Source organism: Labrus bergylta, chromosome 6 (assembly GCF_963930695.1).
Source record: "Labrus bergylta chromosome 6, fLabBer1.1, whole genome shotgun sequence".
In the NCBI taxonomy this organism is placed as follows: Eukaryota; Metazoa; Chordata; class Actinopteri; order Labriformes; family Labridae; genus Labrus; species Labrus bergylta.
In genome coordinates, this window is record NC_089200.1 from 28,230,667 (window position 1) to 28,251,442 (window position 20,776).

The following is a 20,776-nucleotide window of genomic DNA, read 5'->3' on the forward strand; positions in this document are numbered from 1 at the left end:
TCAGACTATACTGAAGACACACAGTGACATGAAACAGTTCAGGCTGTAACTAACATGCTGCCAGGATGAAGCGTGTTAATGCATTTTGTATGCTGTTGGTGGTAAACAAGACTATATTTATTTTCTTAACAAGAAAGGTTAATTGCAAAGTGAATATAATTATAATACAAAGTCACATTTTTAATAATATAATATTACATTTGAATGCCCAGGCTTTAGCTATTAAAATAGTTCCACATAAAGTGCAAACACAAGTTTTTAATTACTCTACAAAACCATGCATTTATTTTAATGTACACCAAAATATAAGAATCTGACAAAAATTAAGGCGAAAAGGCAAGAAGCCATATTTGTGGTTGTGAGTTCGAAACATCTTTTGAATTCTCTGAATTCATCTGAATTCAATCTTTTCTCTTTTACTCAGTAAACTTTTACTTTTTTGTCATGTCTTCTTCAATATCGTTTGGCTGCTGTCGTAACGTTCACACAGTGCTAAGACTACTGTGCTGGATGATTCGTGCCTTTGGGGTATTTTTACCCAGAAAGCTGTGCTGTAAAGCATTATGCACTTCTATACCATGATACATTCTTGCTTAAACCAAGTATCATAGTGCAAGAACATTATGTGTACACTACACATTTACCTTATCTGCTCAGAAGGAATACTGTTGAACGTTACCAGTGGAAGAAGACACACAGGGATGGCACAGGAAGTAATGACTTAATAGCAAGAATTAACATCTTGCTTTATAATATAATCTCAGGCCACACTCATTAACATTAAGAGGTCAAACACAAGCAGCGACTAAAACAGCAGCTTAGTCAAAGTGAAAATCCTCTCCACTACACTCACATTTTGGTTGAGATTGTTCGCATTTGATTAGTTTCATCCTCCTCAAAAAGGACTGAATCCATTCTCTTAATGTAATTTGCGGAAAATGTACCATGACAGTGTAATTATTTAGAGGGGGCCAATTTGCATTTCCACTGCTCTGCTAGCTAAATGCTACTGTAGGTTCTAAGGCCTTCAAGATAAATTAATAATCTAGAGTATTTAAAACCCATGAAACATTTAAATTAAGTAATTTCACTTCCTAAAGGGCATGGTGGAGACTTCTCCATACATATGCACACAGACACACTTTTTAAATAAACATCGGCACTAATCACTGAGACAGAAATCAGACTGAGAGCAGAAAATATCTCGTGGAGCTTTTAATGGTTCCTCAGGGGCTCCCCTCTGACTCAGATTAGATAGGATTTAGACAAAGTTGATGCATGCACCTCTTTTACCAAAACTTGGAGTTCTTTTTTTACCCACGTAAATTATAAGGATCAGAAACTAGATTTCACTGTGTACTTTTTCAAAGATAGAATAACAACACGTTTAATTTCATTACATTAAAGCAAAGATTAAAAAGATGTGCGCCCATGCAGAAAAACAGCTATATGGAGCATTTCTGTGCAGTGGCTTTGATCAACTTTTAAAGGAAATCGATTGGAATTGATGCTCTGCCCCAATTTAGAAGACATCTCATCAAACTGAGTTACTAAGGGTCCAAAGTCTACAAGTGTTCATTTTTGTTCTCTTAGTGCTGCAAATTTAGTAATTGACTCTGATTCTTGGCCTCAGGCAGTAACCTAATAAGGCCATCCAAGGTTAATGATAGACCCTTTTTAGACTGGCTGAACGTCTGACACCGATATGTAGTGGTAGTGAAAAACAATTATTACTTACATGAGAGACACTCGGGGCAGAAGCCTCTGACATCTGAGTGAAACAATGTTATTATCTGTGTTAAGCAACGCTTTATTTGTCATAGCTTGGCCTGTGCATCAAATGAAATGGTTGTTCAGATGCTGTTATTCCCAGCAGTGTTTTTGTGTTGCTGCTTTGCAGTCGGCTCTTCCCAGGAACACCATCACTACAAATCTCAGTGATTTAACATCTTTCCCGTCCAAACAGCCGCAGTCAGCACAAGTGTCATGTGCCATTGCCAATCTGCTGTCATTGCGTCCTCTGCCAAACAATTTACTGCTTCCCCGCTTGCTTTATTAGCCATAGATTATGGCTGGTCGTGGACAGCGTAGAGCCTCTGCTGTCGAGGTAGACTGGTAATTGACTTTATGGAGGCAGGCTGGAAAATCATTTGAACGTAAAGCACATAGTCTGTAAATAGCAGTTGGATATAACTGATACATTTCTACCATTCAGCAGGATTTAATTTATCAAAGTTTTCAGTTTGTCTCATTACCATTACTTGCTAATTGCAATGCGTTTTAGCCATGCTAATGCATTTCTGTCAGTCGTTCCACTGCTTCAGTCCGGACCAAAATATTGTATATCACTTTGGTGATGTCAAGAAACACCTACTTCACATTAGCTTGCTTTTCTGATTTTAGTATTTTGGATGAATTGCCAAAGAACGATTGGTCTTCTTCTTGGTTGTCACTGTTGCAACAATGTTTTTCAATGCCAGAAAGAAATTCAAGATATTTCTTCTGGAGTTTTGGCGTGTTCCCAAATCTATCATTTGTTGGTTATGAAATCCAGTCCAAGCTGACTTTAGTCATTCTTATCTTGTCTTCATGATCTGATACAACCACTGATGTTTAATTTTAATATGACTTTTTAGTTTTGGTTAATAATAATCTTAAAGTTAAATGAAATTTGTAAAAAACCTAAAGGTATGCGCTCTCCACCACCAAACAGGGAAAAGCAAAGTGTGTAAACGTTGAAGGGAATGTGGATAAAGTTGTTTCTGCTCCATTGTTAACTTTCTTCCTTCAGAATTTCTGACAGGAGTGAGTGAATAATCTCAACAAGACTCTTAATTGATGTCATGTAAATACTAACCCTGCAAGATATCCAGTCTTTGTAACGGAGTATGTATCTTACCTAATGACCTAACTATGAGAACCACCTTTTCTGCTGTTTTTCAGAACTCTGGATCTTCAGCAGCCTCCACCCCTAACGCTCCAGTGACTGGCTACAAGCGTATGGTCATTCCAACCCAGCCACCTCTAACTGCCACCAAGAAGTCTACACCCAAACCTCAGTCTCCCGGGGGAGTTTCGTCCATCCCCCCTTCATCTGCCAGCCCCATTGCCAAGCCTCAGAGCCACACGGGCCCTCAGCCTGTCCCAGCCTCCTATGCCACAGCCTCAACCCCAAGCCAGCCAACCTTCAATGTCCAAGTAAGATCAGCCCAACCTGGCCCCCAGCAAGCTCCAGGCGGGCACCAATTTGGTCAGCAGCCCATCCGCAGCCCTGCACAGGTGCATTACATGCCTGCCCAGCCCAAGGGTCCTGACTTTGCCTATGGACCACCACAGCCGGGCTTCTCCCCAATGGCTCAGGGTGCATATCAAGAACAGTACCATCCAGGAGCACCCCAAGTCGGCGGTTTGAGGAGACCTGAGCCAGCCCCTGTCCAAGCATACCAACCACCAGGCCCCAAGAAGACCTACATCACTGATGTGCCACCAAGCTTGACTCCTTACATGTCTGGACCAGCCATACCACCAAAGGTAGGAATGTTGTTATCACACAACAAGACACTAGTTATTCCAAACATGGTTGAAAAATGTATAATAATAGAGAAAATTACAGGACTTTGACAAAAACAATCCACCCATTTATTCATTCACCCATCCGTACAATTTTTATAATTCTGACACTCTTTCGTCTCCGGATTGGTGACACTTGGCCAAGCAGACTGGCACATCCATTTACCCAGCTTTCTCTACCAGCTCCCTGTGGAGAATACCAAAGCAATCCTAGGCCAGCTGGGAGATTTAATCCCTCCAGTGAGTTTGAGGTCTGCCCTGGGGCTTCCTCCCAGTTAGGTAACCCTGGAATACCTCCTCAGGGAGGAAACCGAGAGGTTTCCTGATTGGATGCTTGAACCAAGTCAGCCTGCTTATGTAAAAAAAGAGTCCTTTTTCAAACCTCTCTGGGATCTTTAAGCTTTTCTGAGCCTAGTCTCAAAGTGTAGAATACTAATTTCATCCAAAACTATTTCTTTTTAGTACATCCTAAAATTCCATCACAATAGTTATGAGGAACAAATGGTAGAATCAAAATACAGATAAGGAGCTTCACCAATACGACATCTGCTTGACTCTAATACCTTCAAAGATCAGACTGTTGAAGCCATGCTCCATTGATTGTAAAGAAACTGTTAAACGTGATTTAAGTGTTTCACTCCTTTTGGCAGCTATGGTAGAGGTTTGTTTGTATTAGCCCTCCTTGCATTTATCAAAATTACTGCGGTGAAAGCTAAAACATTCATTCTTTTTGCGTCTTTATTCATCTTGGTTTCATGTTTGATAGTATAAAACTTGGTCAGAATGCATGGTTCCATGGAGCTGCCGTACTCTAGCACCAGGGTGCACCTAGCTGTTGGCATAATCCACAAAACTGATGTAGATAAAAAACCTTAGCTGTATAAAAGATGATTTCTAGCTTTCATAGATAACTTTCATTATTTTAATAACCTGAAGTAGCCAACTTTTGTGGATATGAAGCATTTGAAGAAAATCCAAAAAATGCCATTAAAATGAGCTTAAAAAATGGTGCACTATCCTCTACTCATTACAATGAGAATATATTCCAACAAGCTCAAATAACTGATTGTAAAGACATTTTTTTTATATATATATATATATAAGGAACTAGCTCTATTATTGTTTTTCGAATCAATATGTTCATATGTTTATACTGAAAGATTAGATAAGGATCACCCCTGATATTAGTTTAGTTCTTCTATGTTACATTTTCAAAGCACCATTAGTTTGAATGGTATTGACTTGTATAACATTTTAGCTCAGATTGTACAATTTTTGGAGTTCAAAATGTTTAAAAACTTGGACAATTGTCATCATGAAAACAAAAATACCGTGGTATGCACTGGTAGTCCATTTCTGTCTGAGAGTTCAAAGGGTTAAACTCGTTCAAAGGGTTAAACTCGTTCATGTTGGTCATAAGCTTGCTGCCAGCACTCAGGCATGGCTTTAGATGAGCCCATGTTTCTGTTGAGCCCAAGACCAGAATGAATTTATTTAATACAAAAGAAATGGGTGTGTTTGATTCTCCAAGAATGGAAGTGTGTGTTTAACAATACGTGTGTCAGTGTGCTGCGTACTGTTATGCACAAATCAGAGTAGATTTTGCAGCATCAAATGGTAATGCAATGGGGAGCTGTTTGCAATCTTTCATTGAAAAACTCAACATAACCAGTTGTTTTAACCTTTATACATTTTTAAAAGCTCTTCTCTGTTGGGGGTTTACACTATCTGATTCCATTTGTCTCATAAAACAGAGCTTATATTCGTGTGTGTGTGTGTGTGTGTGTGTGTATATATATATATATATACCTACCTATTGTGCATTTTATATCAAGGGTAAAAGCTTTGTCATACTATTTAAAATATACCATTCAACATACTATTTTAATTGTTCAGAAACTAGGCAGTCTAAAAGTTGTAATAACTGACTCTTTGTTAAACCCCTAAAACAATATTGGCAAATAACAGCTGAGTTGAAACATTAGATTCTCCCACATTGAAAGCAAAGACACAGGAGTAAACGTGTAAGAAATGGATGTAACAGTGGATTGAAGAATGATTGAAATGGAAGTTAAAATCTGAAGAATGTGCGGATAACTCATTCAGCTGACAGCCTGCAGTATCAGGCTGTGGTATAATATGGTCCTTGAAAGATCAAGGACCATATTATAAACTCATTACTTTAGTTCATGGGGTTACAGGTTATGTCAAAGAAGCTCCAGCCCTTCTTACTGCTAGCATATCCACTGTGTACTATTACCCCATTGTATGAAAGCCTATCTTGGGTGCTTTATGTTTATAGGTGAAATAAGCATCTCCAATTAAAACAATCTTGCATTACATACATATTAATCAGTTGGGGGTATTATACTTGAAGCGTGTTAATGTGAACGCTGAACTGAGAACAACAAACCCAGAGGGAGTTTGACATCATTCTCACTTTAGAAAGTAATACTCAATTATTCAAAGATATAATTTTTCATTCTGATATATTTGATATCTGCTGTTTAAATATCCACATATTATACATTGAAGACAGATGTTTTACTTTTCACAAATTAAATGGAAACAGCGTTCTTTCATGGAATAAACATTAGCTTAGTTAGCAAGCTAGCAACAATTGATCAATTCTACTGGAGAATGGAAGTGAAAAACCTGGTCCGTCTACCTTAGTCTAGTATCAAGAATCTTTAGTTTAGAAATATCACAAATCATTTGTATCTCTAAGCCATTTTGCTGGTCTGATGCATATGTGCTATGAGAGAATGAAAAGTGTAATTAGCATGGCTCGTACTTCAACATCGTCATAGCTGTAACATGTATTGCACAAAAAGCAATGACGTGTATAAAATATCACCTTTAATCCAGTAAAGATCAGTATGAGGTCGTATTAGTCTTAGCCACCTGCCTTTAAAAAAACATCATAAGATGTTGTTTTCAGCTTTAGAGCTTTTTATAGAAGAGTACATGACTGAGAAGAATAAGTAAACACAGTCATCTCAGAGAACAGTGTAATCAATGCCACAGAGACAGCTATTCTAATCTTAATATATCCAGCAGTCAACAATCTCTGGAAAGTGAAAGGCCCTTGAGTTTTCCTTAATTCAAGGATTTTATGCTGGTTCAAAATACAAACTGGGCCTCTCAGCCTCTGGGAATAGCTCATCAAGGACTGTACTTTACTAAATACAAATTAGTTTCAACGTTGCAGAGAGAAAAAACTTAAAAATAAGTCTAATTATATTTGTTCAGAACAAAAGTCTACATATTGCTTGAAAAGCCGGCTTTGGTCCCAGTTTGATGCATTATTAAAAAACAAAAGGTGCCGTTTAATAGATTTGTGAGCTTTTCTTTGATTTCAGATAAAAGCAAATCACTAATTTTACAGAGATAGCATGTACGCTGTATATATTGGTCTTCTTTCCCAAGGATATACTGTAGCAGGATAATGGGCTCTGTGCCCACCTCCTCCCTCTCCCATGTGCTTTATTTGTCTGCTTTGAATCATATCAAGAACCTTGATGCTCCATACGTACACTTTCAGTTGGATGATGTGCTGTAAATGACTGTGGTTTCACATCATGTTTGACCCGGCCCTCCACTAAAGCCTTTGTATCCAAACCTTGGCTTTAATCTGAGTTTTGTTTGTGTCTAGTGTAGCAGATATTTCAAGCCAAAATCAACCAGAGACACTATAAAAGCAAGATTAGACTGAATGTAGAATCTGTCTACTATGGTTTTATCATCATCACTCCACTTGACCCAATCTCATGACATGTTCATAACCTTCTACAAATGGTGTTAAATCGCCTTAAAATAAGTGTGTTGCTCCCCTTTTAATCTGTTGTGTAAATAAACCAAAACGCAGTCAATTAAAGGAACTATTTCCATATTTGTCATAATTATCAAAAATGATCTCCACGCTCTTAGAGTTCATGGTTATTTTATGTAATACCCGTTCTCAGTAGGGGGTCTGTGACTTTGATTGAGGACTTTATTCAAGAGATCAAGAGGGTATTCATAGAAGGTCAGTTTCATTAGAAGTCCAAGATGAACTCCTTGGATGAAACACTGTGATCTAGACTTGTTCCGATTAGCTCGCACGCTCTGCGTCCCACTTCACCCTCAGTCAACCCCTGCTGCTACCCAGCACCCAATCCCTCCAATGTGCTCCGCTCACACGTAGACGGAAGGTGTAAGAACAGATTTGCACATCAACAGGCTCCAAGATGCTTAATTACCCAAATCCACCACTGTTTGATCTCCATTGTAGTCCGAAAAATTAACAGATTTCATGGCTGCCGGTTAACATCCCAATTTCCACGAGTCCCTGCGTCTTTCCCGAAATTGGAGGAAAGCTAAGCTGGATGATGACTTGTGTTATTGCTGAGCTTGAGTGACGTTTGACAGGGGGGGATTATTTTGAACCACTCGATCCCTGCAGCCAGTTAAAGCCCCCTCGAAGGTCAATGACGGTTTCAACTGTCACACATGTTAAAATATCTGACATTTCTCTGCCTTCTGGTTCCGGCCACTTTGCCTTTTGACCTGCATGACAAAATTTACATATGGTGCCATCATGACATGTTTTTATATAGTGATTGGCAGAAACCATTATTAATCTCCCTCAATTTTCTTTAAAAATGTCAAAACCCAAAAGAAAGTTATGAAAGCTTATTGAAATAAGCAATTCACAGTCTAAATATAAGCATTATTTGAGAAATACATTTGGCTTTACACTAATAGTGTTTTTAAATATACTTCGATTAAGTATGCATTTTTTACTGATAAAAAAAACCCCAGCAGCACACTGTCTGTTGCTAAATATGTAACATTTCTGTCCAGTGTGCTGAATGACCTAGCGGTTATGGCACACAAAAAAATCCTGACCGAGTTATTTTTGTAGCAAAAATAAATCTAAATTTAAACATTTGAATTAAATTTTAAAAAAGGATAAATGCAAATAAAACATGGGAAAGCTAAAAAAAATAAACGCGTTAACTAAGGTAAGAAAGGTAAGGAAAATACTAATTGAATGAAACAAGACTGAAGAACTTAAGTCAACTAAAATAAATGATGTCTGGATCACAGGCTTTTAGTGTGACTAAATTAGATAAGGCACCCAGACCAGATCAGAGATTATTAATAATGCAAGTGCTGGGACTAGGAGAGGTAATTAAAAGGATCTCTGATTTGGAGTCATTTAAGTGCAAAATCATTTAGACATCCTGTTCCCTATGTCAGCAAGTCAAGATGTAATGCAAAACTCCTGTTTATAATGAAAAGCATGCAGTGCTGTATCATCTGTATATCAATGGTGGTCAATAATACTAAATGTCTGTGGGTGATGTGCCTTGGAGAAAGAATGTTAATTGGGAACGAAAGGGGACCCAGAATATATCCCTGGGGGACTCATCCCACAAATAATTATTTCCCTGACATATTTAGTTTGTTTTCCTACTGAGTGGATTCTCAACCAATCATTCAACAGCTTTCTGTATTCCACATTGAAGTATAATAGCTACTTGTATGCCTGGAAAGACGATCGGGTCAAACACTTGTTGTGTTTACATCATACGTGATGACTTCTCCTGAGGTTATTGACCTCAGCTGCCCTCCTCTCAAGAACTCTGAGCAGCTCTTAAAAAAGCCAGCCGCCTGAGTGCAGGGTTACCAGCTCGGCTGCAGATAACCACAGAGGATTATTCGCTTGGTGCAGCGTTACCAGGTGTAACTACAAAGCGAAAGCCCAGGGCTTCGACAACACGAAGACATGTTATCTGCAGCCCTGTGATCCTTTCTGTGTGCAGAATTGCATTTTAAACAAATTGCACTTTGGTCTAAATCAATTGAACAATATTGTTATTTTAAATAATAAATCATTAGAAAAATGGTTCCATATGTTTTAATGTTTTGAAGTAGCCTTTTTGAAGAAGAGCAGGAAATTGATTCAAACCAGCAAACTGATATTACAAACATTCAAGATTTCTCTTCAGCTGATGCAGTTTGATTTTATTTATAGGGACATTGAACCATCAGATTGAGAGCTCAGACACAAATTGAATATGTTTTGCTTCAGTCCTGTCCACGAAACTTCCCTCTGGCTAGACTAAAAAGACATGAATACCTCCTCAGAATTTCTTACAGCTGCTTTTGCTTTCAATCAACCATACAGTGGTGACTGAACATAATAAAAAGGCAGCCTTTAATTCCCACTTTGTACCTATACACATGTATTTGCTATTCACATGCCATCATGTTTGAAGGACAAAATCATGAGTTCTATTTCTATACAGCAGTTTCTGCCAAATAAATGTACAGTGGTGCTTTCAGAAAAATAACACCACTTAAATAAGCTTTTGCATGTGTGTGGGTGTGATTGTGTTCACATGTATGTGTGTGATTGTGTTTGATGCATGCAATTTAGGTGAAAGGTGCAAGTAATGAAGCTGGGAACATAATTAGAATAAATTCCAGCAGTTTTTCAGACCATGATATTGTCATTACAGCACAATTAAAAGAAAAAATAAACTCTTAATTTTGAAAAAGGACACCCACTCATGTGAGTATAAATACTTCAATTACATCTGTGAGGCGCTCTGCCCTTTAAACAAATGTTCTTCTTCTTCTCAAACTGTTTAACAAATCAAGATCCTACAAAGAAGCACAAATAACAGGCCCTTTGCACTGGCAATGTCAGTGCATTAATAGTACACCTTGATGATGATTATTGCAGATAACCATGTTTTTAGAGTTTATTTGTCTGTTAACTTGTCTTCCTTTGGTTGGAGCTCGTGAGGTCGTATTTTTGTCGTGTGGGAATTAAATGCATAATTGTTCAGGTCACCAAAAGAACTGCAATTAAAATGATCATTCATCATTTATTTTGCAAAGGTGTTTTTTGACACCTTCGTCTGAATTAGAAATACAAAACATTTGTATTTTCACTTATTGTGATGTCAGTTCTTGGAGTGTCTCCTGATGCTTCATAACAGGAATTTGTGCACAACATAAAGGTTATGTAAGTTACGCTTGTGCTACGCTTTTATCTTATATGAATTGAGCAAAAAAGATTATGCAAGCTAAGATCTCCTGCTGCTAGGCTGCAACAAAAAATAAATAAATAGTAAGGTCATCAGCAAATGAACAATGGCATATCTCAAACGATGGAAGTCTCCCGCTGCAAATAGAATGAAGGCTCAAAGTATTCCCTGTTTTTTTAGATAGATTTAAAAGGGATTATGTTCCAAAAGATCTCCTTGTTTCTGTTTATCTTTTGTCTGTATATCCTTGATGCTCCACATTTTTAACTGGCATTTAAAAATCATATGCAAAGGCCAACATTCATTGTTGACACCCCTGTTCACCTGCTCACAGCGTTCTGCTTCTAAGCTATGATAACACGTTTGCTCTGGAATATGGTGGAAAATGCAAACAAGACGAGAAGTAAATAGACAACAATGTGAATAATAGTGTATACTTTTCATTTCTGTGACAGTCAACATTGTGAAGAAGACACCTCTCTGTCTCTTTTTGTCTGAGACACAGGTTTTTAGTTTTTTTTTAACAGGACATATAAGACAAGATGAACCAATCAGGGCATTGCACATTATTGCACACCCCATAAATGCTGCGTCATGTTTTACACATGAAGCTATAGAACATGTTTCACTTTGATAAGAGTCCTTATCAGTCAGTGTGAGTACGCTTATATAACACATGCTGACACAAACTTACAGAGGCAGGAATATGAAACAGAATATGAAAGAGCAAAAACTGAGGAATGATAATGTCTTTGTACTAATTTACTTTAAAAGGGACAATGTTGAAGTAAATGTAATGTCAGAAACGGGGAATGAAGCTGTGATTTGAGCATTTCTGTGTCATTATATCATCAGAAGTTCTTTATAAATAATGGAAAGGTAGCTTCTAGAAGCTCCATACTTTTAGAAAACATAAGTATATGTCATAGGTGTTGATGTCTTATAAAGAATTATCCTCTTTTCCATGTTGTTGATTCCCCAGCAGCGGGTCATTCAAGTTGATTCTTCTTCTAAATACGAGCCTCTCAAAGGCACCATTTTCAATACACATAAACATCTTAGATGTGTTTTTTTACTGAGAGCTGCAAAAGGTGCATCAGGTAGAGAGGTGCATGTCAATATCTTTTTGAAGTTTATGGCAAGGCTGTGAACTGTGTAAGGTTTCAAAATATCAATACTGAGCCAGAGGTATATTTAGGGACAGAATCTGTGAGCCAGAAGACTTTAGAGGGGCCTCAGAAGCTGTTTGTAATGTCATGCAAACACTATGTTATTATACATTCACAGAGCGGATAGAAGAAGAAACCTACGCTTTTCAAGTTAATCAAATCAGAAAAACAACTAAAATAATGACTTTCGTGTGAATAGTAAAATACTCATTAAATATTCGTATTGATTTATAGAGAATTCAATGCAGAAATCATGTCACACATGAACAAACTGTTACTAGGAAAAGCAGACTTTGCTGTAATCATATCAATCCATAGAAAGCAGTCTGGTGAATTTGACATCAGTTTGATTGCTGTTTGTAGCGGTAAGGGAGACAAAAGCAGGGGTGATAAGGGCAAAAACAGTACTCTAAAAAAAACTGAGGAATCAACCAAACTGAAGTTGGTACATGAAGTAACACGTAAATTGACGCGCTATGGGATACGGCAGTGTTTGAATGGAAGTTAAAATGTCAACATGCTCTGACATGACGAGACCGAAAAATTGGAATCAGGAGCTGTTTTATGTGTCCCTGTCCACCTTGTCTCACTTCACCATCAGAGGAAATGTTCCATTTAAAGTGAGTAATAATGGCTCGGTTAGCTAAGATTTGGCTTCAGTTAACTGTTGCTAAATCAGTTAAATCATTTACAAATTAAATATTTTGTGCAATATTGTTGTTTTCTTAAGTAAGCCATGTACTTACATGTCAGTTGACAGACTGATACCTTGTAAGCATGCAGCACACATTCAGGTCAGATGTCATTACACCTCTTATGCAGGTCAGACTGAGGGATTCCTTTAACATTACACACGTTACAAGCTCCTGTGTATATTTAGTTTTGTGCTCACACTCATGTTGTTGGATGACTTGGTGTTTGGAGGTGGTCCACACAGGCTCTGGTTACTGAATGCGCTGTAGACTAAAGGTCAGTTCACAAGAGGTGATCCTTGAAGCCGGTGTGGAAAGTGAGTCTCCTTACGTTTCGTCTTTTCACGCTAACACATCAGAAAGCTTCCTTCCAGTAGCTGCTTTAAAGCTCAACAAGGCTATGACAAACCTCAAATGCAAATCTAGCCAGAGGCGACAAAAAAAGGAAAAGCCCAATTAGCCTAACAGGGCCAGTACTGGTATTGATAAATATATCTGTTACAAGAGATGAATGGGCAAAGCTATGGACTTTTGTTTTTTACCCATAGACCTCAGCAGTTATGTAATGAATTGATTTAAAAGTAAGTTATTGTCAACATATATATGATCAGATAAATGATGTGTCAGTTGGTCCTCAGAATTATTAAAAACAAAAGGAAAGTCACTTGGGGTTTTAAGGTTTTCACCTCATTTAAATGAGACTGATAGAAGACTTTTCAAACACTTCTGAGCACTGCCAAATTAATGAATCACTAAATCACTAAATAATTGATCATCTTAATTATTTACCAGTGTTAATGACAAACTCATGAGTGGACTAAGATCCAGCCATATTGAGGGTTAAGAAGATATATGAGACCATGCAAAACCTCCAGGGCTAAATGAAGCCATCATTTGTAAACTGCAGGTCCTTGAATGACCACTGGAGGCTAGCTCATTGAAGGAGTCATTTCACCTTCAGCTCCATGTTAAAATGTCCAACTCACAGTTTGGTACAAAGATGAAAAAAAGAGACACACATTTCCCCACTCATGACAACAGCATCTTGGGTACATTTGTTTTTTTTATAAAACTAACCTGTTTAAAGCATACTAAGACCTAAAGTTTAAGGGTGTTGATGCTTTGAACGCCTTGTTTCTCCTTAACTAATGTGACTAACTGAATGAAGCCTCTTAGCTGTCTTTGAGGTGTTGGTTTCAGAGAACTGTTTAAACAAATATTCAATAAAGATGGTTTGAGCTGCAGTGAACTGTACTTACAGACTGCCAGTCATAGACTTTAACTGTGTGCACATGTTATTTTTAACCCTCTCTTCTTTTCAGCTTACATGATTGTCTAAATGTGGTCATTTCAAGCTCAGAAAAACAGAAGACAAATGGCAATAATGGCAAACTTGAGGCCTGAAAAGCAAAAGTCCACAAGCCAATAAGTTAGGTGAAGTTGACATGGTTTTGCCCATAGAAGTAAACATATAAAAACCAAGCTGCAACCGACCATTGAAAAATGAAGCCAATGCAGAAGAGTAGAAATCTGCAGTTCCTTCCTTGAGTGTCCATAAAAACAAAGACATTTCCATTAAGCCCCCATATTAAAATGTCCATTACTACAGCAAAAATAAACATGTTTAAAGCCTGGTTCAAACATTTAATTTGGTCTGAATGGCTCATTTCTTTTTAGGTAAAAACTGTGAAGGGGGTGTATTTTTTATATTCCTTTAAGAGTTATTAATAAATTAGCATAATAAGAGACCTGGTTGATTTGACAAGTGGGCACATTGTAGCTGTTTGCCAGGAGGCTTAAGACCCACCTCACCTTGACCTCTTTCCCTGTTATTTGTATATTGAAATAAGTCAGGTGGGGTCAGCATTTCCAACTTGACAACCATTAGAGGTGGGAATCACCAGAGGCCGGACAATACGATATTATCACGATACTTGAGTCAGGATGTGATATTGTTGCGATTTTAAACATTTTGCACTATGCTGAGAATTGCGATAAAATAAATTTTGATTTTACTCTTTGAACTGTGTATTATGTCCACAAAATTAGACTTAAGGAATTAAGGAAAATATCTAAAAAATATCAATACTTGGCAGCCATGAGGCGATGAAATATCGTCACAAAAAATATCGCGATAACATGCTGTATCCATTTTTTCCCCCAACCTCTAGCGACCACCATCATTGGGCTTCAGAAAACCTCTTCAGAAAACAATGGGTCATGTCACTGAGACTATGCCTTGTTTTTATACAGTCTATGATGAAAAGCAACATTTAGAAAATCAAAGCCGCACTGTGAGTTTTCGCCACTAGCAGTTCTAGAGATTAATTTTAATGAGCTCGTCCCTGTTAGGTATCTTGAGACATGTTGGTGATTTGCCAGTTCAAAGATTTAGATAGATAGAAATAAGGAATTTTAGCCCCAAAGATTAGTTTTTCTTCAAGAGAATTCAGCAGTATACCTTTAAACTTAAAATCTATAATACTATGTACCTACCACACCTCCCTCATATGTCATTCATTCATTGCAGTTCACAGTAGAAAATGGGCTGGAACCATATGTGCTGAATTACTGAAGGCTTTAATCTCACAGAGTACATTTTGATCTACACAGTTGTAGCAAATGATGTTACGTAAGGTCTGCAAGTATAAGGACCTCTACAGCATGTATGCGAGTATCCTGGTATGCCTATTTATGCAATGAATTGGAACAGAGCCATTACTAATGTTATTAGTAACATCTGTGCTTCCCCGCTGTGTCAAGGCAGGATGTTTGCTGTGGGAAAAAAGGCCTGCACACTTGTTCACTGAATTCTCCAAATATATATGTTCAAAAAACTCTGAAAGGAATGGCGGTTTCTGGAATAGGCCTCATTTAGCCTCAGATTAAGTAGGGTTAAGTAGGGTTTAAGGTTTTCTCTTGACTGAGAAATCTTTCCCTGGGATTATGGGGATTTTTCGCAATGGATTGGGTTTTATTTATTGACACAGTAAAGGTTCAATTTTTCTAATGTTATTTTTTCATATTTATAAATTTCCGTCATGTGAGATAATATTTCCTGTCAAGATGATGCTATTGAGCATGATGATCTCATCTCATTGTGTTTATATATTCCTGTATGTATTCCAGGTAATTGCATTATTACACAATGTCTGTGGTTTGTTGGTTTACAAAATTTGTGAATGTAAATAACCTTTGTCCACACAGATGGAATGAAAGAAAAAAAAGAAAAAGAAAAATCCCACATTTATCCCAGGAACAGTAGATGACTCTAGCCAGATTTATACCAGGATACTCCTCTGATTTATCCTGACTTAGAGTTTTCAAGCACTGAATGTCACAAATGAAATTCTCCCATTTTCCAAGAAGTGTAAAAATGACCACATGGAGCTTACTACATACAGGGCTTCGATGTGCAGATCTACCGTAAACCCTAGTCATCCACAAGACTGAGTTTAGTTTATTGATTTGAGATGAGAACGAAAACTAGGTCAGCATAAGTACATCTGTTTTTCAAACATTAACTTGTTGGTTTAATATTATAATAAAGGCTTGCATTGTCTCAAGGATTCTGCAAGTGTGATTGGCCGGTTCATTGGGTCACTGCTATCCCCTCAGTATAGATCAGAAGTGTTTGTCACATAAGCGTTCATAAATAAAAGGCCCTGCCACACTCTTGTCCTCTGCTCCCCTTCTGAGAGGAACAGCACGGCTGGTAAATAACTGGCCCGATCGATAGCTGTCATTGCAGTTCAGTGAGCCTCGGCAATCTAAAATGTCTGTGCAGTTTGTTTATTTTCTAGTTGTTGTTTTTTTTCCTCTCCTTGCTGACATGCAGTCAAGGGATGCACATGTAACCTGCAGCACAAAGATTACTCTGTAGATTTAAACATGGTCACATGTGATTCTGTGGCGTGCAGGAGGCTGTGCAGTGTTGGTCATATTAACTCTATTCACATACAGAAGCTATATTCTGTTAGTGTTGTATTTTTTGGTGTTAAAAAAACACTAATAACTTTATTTGCATCAAACAGGAAATCGAGCTCAAGCTGGTTAAGATTGAAATAAATACACGAACAGAGTGCGTCACAAACTAATACTCAGAATAAAGTCAAAGCAAGTTATAGTCCCTTAATAATAATACTAAGAAAAGATGGTTATAATAAGAACAATAAGATAACAAATATAATGAAAAAAGTTGCATAACATCATTGAAACCTACTTGATAAAAATAAGATAAAGGTAAAAACAAATAAATACATTGAAACCTAGCAATCAATCAGAAAGTTAAAATAAAATAGAAATGAAATTCAACATTTAAAGTGAATGACAGCAGTTCTTAAGTAGAGAGTAGCCTAATGTTTTAAGTATTTAACAGACTTACTTGAAATTGTTAGGAACATGAAAGCTATTTAAATTATAAAAAAGACAACACATTTTATTTAGATAATAAAGAAAACATATGGCTACAGTAGATGCAGCTGTTTGAATGCACTCATCTCTATTAAAGCATTTTGAAGTACAGCCTCGATGGAGGTTTGAAGTTGTTCTGGTTTGTTCACACAGCAGGCTGATCAACCACCTGCACAAACAGTGGCCCCTGCTGGCTCCTTCTGGACATGGTCTCCTGTCAGTTTAACAACTCACCCTCTGCACAGAAACACATTTTCTCTGTTTTTTCTTTCTTTTACTGTTGCTAAAACCAGATTCCTCTCTTTAACATCCTCTTCTGTCCACAAACAGCCTCTCATCTGCCCCTGGCTCAGAGTCTGTGAAACGTGTGCACTTTCGAAACATTCTTTCTCATCAAGGCAGCATCCCTGAGCGGATCAGGCTCTGTGTTTTGTTGGCTGCAGTGTTTTATTGTCTGGTCAGCTGATCAGCTTCAGGGTGTCATTCAGATAAACCATGTGGTTGTTAAGGTGGACAGGAGGAGGCTATATTATAGTTTGTTTAGAATGGAAAATTACACAGGAGATGGACACTCTGTGTGTTACAGAAGGGAAGTGCAGGATGCCAGTACATCGATTTGAACACATAACCTGTATGAATCCTCATTATATCCACCACATGGGTTTGAATATAGATCTGTGCTACCACATGAGGAAACAGCAGGGAAATACTTTGAGCTTTGACCAAAACCAGGGAAACCTGCTTCCTGTGTAATATAGTGTTTGCTCCATTCACAGGATTGTAATGATACACAAAGAGACGCCAAATAAGTTTGATCTCCGTCCCAACAATTTGTGCAGTCATTTGTTGTTGTTGTTTTTCCCCATTGCTTGTGGCTCCCCTCTCTACACTCTCAGATTTTCAAATATCTGTTTGCAGGGGGATGTGTCAGTTCCCAACAGATGACCTAGTTTTTACACACGCACAATCTTGCAAACATTGAAAGGCCCCCCTCTACATACATTACATGTCTGTGAACACGCTGAAATTCATCCCTTTATGCGTTTTTCGGTTTACAGCAAAAATTGGAGTGTCTGTGGAAAATGTCAATTACAGAATCTGTTAATTTTTAATTATGTTGGCTGCTCTGTACACAGCTGCTCTACCGTTGACTGTTATTTTTTTCCCAGCATTTAATTGGAGCTGAAACAGCATGACCTATTTTGTTTGTAGAGAATGTATACTTTATCTGTGCCTCCTCAGAAGGTGGCCTTGAGCTCAATATTCAGCACTGAGATGGTTCTTCTTTCTCAAAGTGTGATGCTTTTCAGATTATTCAGAACCTGTTTAAAACACAAGCAGCTCATTCATCACCTGGAATACATCGAGCCATTAAGATGGAGTTCTTTCACAGACTTAACAAAGTTGTCAATTAAACATGCAGCAGCTAGAAAAATGACAAAGCAGCTTTAGCACAAATATTCTGTCTATGTGTTCTTTACACTGTGGATGGATTCAAGGACTGATTAGACAGAAGGTCTGTTTTGCAAGCAGACAGTTGTAACTGAGCATAGTGAATAACAACGTTTTAGACCTGTACTTGGCTCATGCCTCCTCTATATGCATGCAGGCCTTATGCTTTATGTATACCAGGATGGTCTGCATTCGATTTCTCTATCCAATCCAATCCTTTCCGATTCTATTTCTGCAGCACATTTCCTACAAACATCAAATCAACATGCTTTAAAGGTCACACATTATGCAAATACACTACCAAGTTACTCTAACACTAATGTGTGTCTCTAGTCTATCTTGGAGATTTTCCCTTTGTGACATCACAAAGGGAAGTAACCCCTCCCCCCAGGTGGGTGACATCTCCCCAGCTAGGTGTTTGTTCTGTCCTCTGAGTCCGCCTTCTCACTGTAAACAATTGGGCATGGTGCAAGAAAGCCCAAGCCCTTCCAGAGAGGGGGCGTGGTCAGAAACAGCTAGTTTGCATTTAAAGCTACAGACACAGAAACAGCCTGTTCTGAACAGGGCTGAAATAGAGGGGTTTATAGGCATGCATGATCAAATACAGGATCAGAGTGGATTTAGAGCAAGAAACTTAACAGACATGTTTTTGGGACCTCTGAGACTGATTTACACTGGTTGAAAAGGAGGATAATATGTCACCTTTAAAGAGAGACCAAACGTCCATCCACCACGAGTGAGCACTTTGGCAGCAGTCAAAAGGAGAAACTTCCCCATAACAGGCAGAAACCCTAAGCAGAACTAGACTCATTGGAGAACAATTCAGTTTGCATTGTGTGACTCTGTATGGTCTACAAGATGTCAGATATTCAGGTGAACAGGCAAGTCAGGAAGATTTCAGGGGCAGCTTGTCATGAACTCTTCTAGAATTTTTCAGTAGTGTATGTGTGGAAAAAGGCTTGACTTAACAACACATGGGAAAAAAAACTTGACTGTGTCTGCGAACATCAATGTTTGATTCGGTTGACTATTTGAATGCAGCCTTGCTATGGGGCCAATACTTGGAACAAGCGTAACAAGACAGATATGTAAGTATTTCATTGTCATCATCTTGACAGCACCAGGTTTTCTTATTGACCCTCCAACATACTAACCATATCTATTTAAATCAGAATACTTGCTGCATGCTTCCATTGCTCAGAGTGGCATCTTGACATCACCTGTGTAATCAAAACAGAGCAGCTCTTTGTATTATTGTGAACATAACCGTGTCTGGTCAGACTTAACGTGCGAATCACAGTAATGAGGTGCTCTCTGTGGTTCCTGTTGAAGCGCTCTTCTGTGTCACAATGACACAAACAATCTGTGGCTTTTTGAGAAAATGGGTCTTCGCTGTGTGGAATCAAATAAAGCCGTCCATTATAAAGTGATGGCTCTTAAAAACACACATTTACGTAAAAAAAAAAAAAAAAATCATCTTTTAGTGTTTAACCCATATGTTTGATTCCAGACACACGATATACTGTGGTAGCCCCACTCCCCTTAAACACACACACACACACACACACACACACACACATACACACACACATTAACTCTGTGGAAGGATAGTGTGACTGATCCAGCAATCCTTTCATTGTTTCGGTAAAACAGAGTCGCCTAAGCTGCTATAATCACTCGTTTAGTGTTGCAGCTACAAACGCATTTTTTAGATGTTCCAATCCAATAAAAAAACACCAATCCCTCATGAACCCTAACTAATGCAGAGGTCCATTTCCTTTTGTTGTTGTTAATATTGCTATTATTTTAATAAGCCATTTCTCCTTTCAAAGGCTCAATGTCCATTTCAAATAATTCCATTGTGAGTTATTGAGACAAAAGCCAGGATGTCAGATTGAAAGCTGGCTAAAGCCTCTCTTCTAAAAGCCTGACTTAAAGCTTCAGCTCCATTGACACTAAAGAGCATTTGAATAGTGAAGTCCATCATCATTTAATCTGTGGATAAATATGTCTGTGAGTGATTACGTCCTGCTGATCATGCAGGAAATTTGAGCTATTGTAAAAAGAGAGACAATTGCTTTCGGTTTAAGGTGTAATTTTAACAGGAAGTGAAACAGAAGCTGTATGACTGCAGGTTTAGAGACACAGATTAGTGTTGTTTAGCACTTGTCTTTCATTGGGCTGTCTCTCTTTTATGGTGTGTGTACTTTTTCCTTCTGGTTATCACTCGCAGCTTAGTGGTTTGTGCTGTTTATGCCATGGCCCTCAAGCTCATTGTCTTTTTGCATATTGCGTTTGAGCAGTGCAAAAAAAGTGCTGGCCTAAATACAAGCAAACAGCTCCATGATTCCTCAAAAGTTGAACTGAAATTTAAAGTCTTGTCACTTTTTCTGGGAAAGGAAACATCTCTAGCTATTGCACATTTCCAAGTCATTCA

At 38.0% G+C, this 20,776-nt stretch overlaps 1 protein-coding gene across 3 annotated transcripts in view; it reads left to right on the forward strand.

Annotated features, from left to right (window-relative positions):
• The window catches only part of lpp (LIM domain containing preferred translocation partner in lipoma), a 179,166-nt gene that overhangs the window by 96,463 nt on the left and 61,927 nt on the right, over nucleotides 1-20,776 (forward strand). For all 3 annotated transcript variants that reach the window (XM_020631561.3, XM_020631578.3, XM_020631569.3), the window contains one exon: nucleotides 2,944-3,531. In XM_020631561.3, coding sequence (XP_020487217.1) covers nucleotides 2,944-3,531 — 588 coding nt within the window. The remainder of the gene's footprint in view (nucleotides 1-2,943; nucleotides 3,532-20,776) is intronic.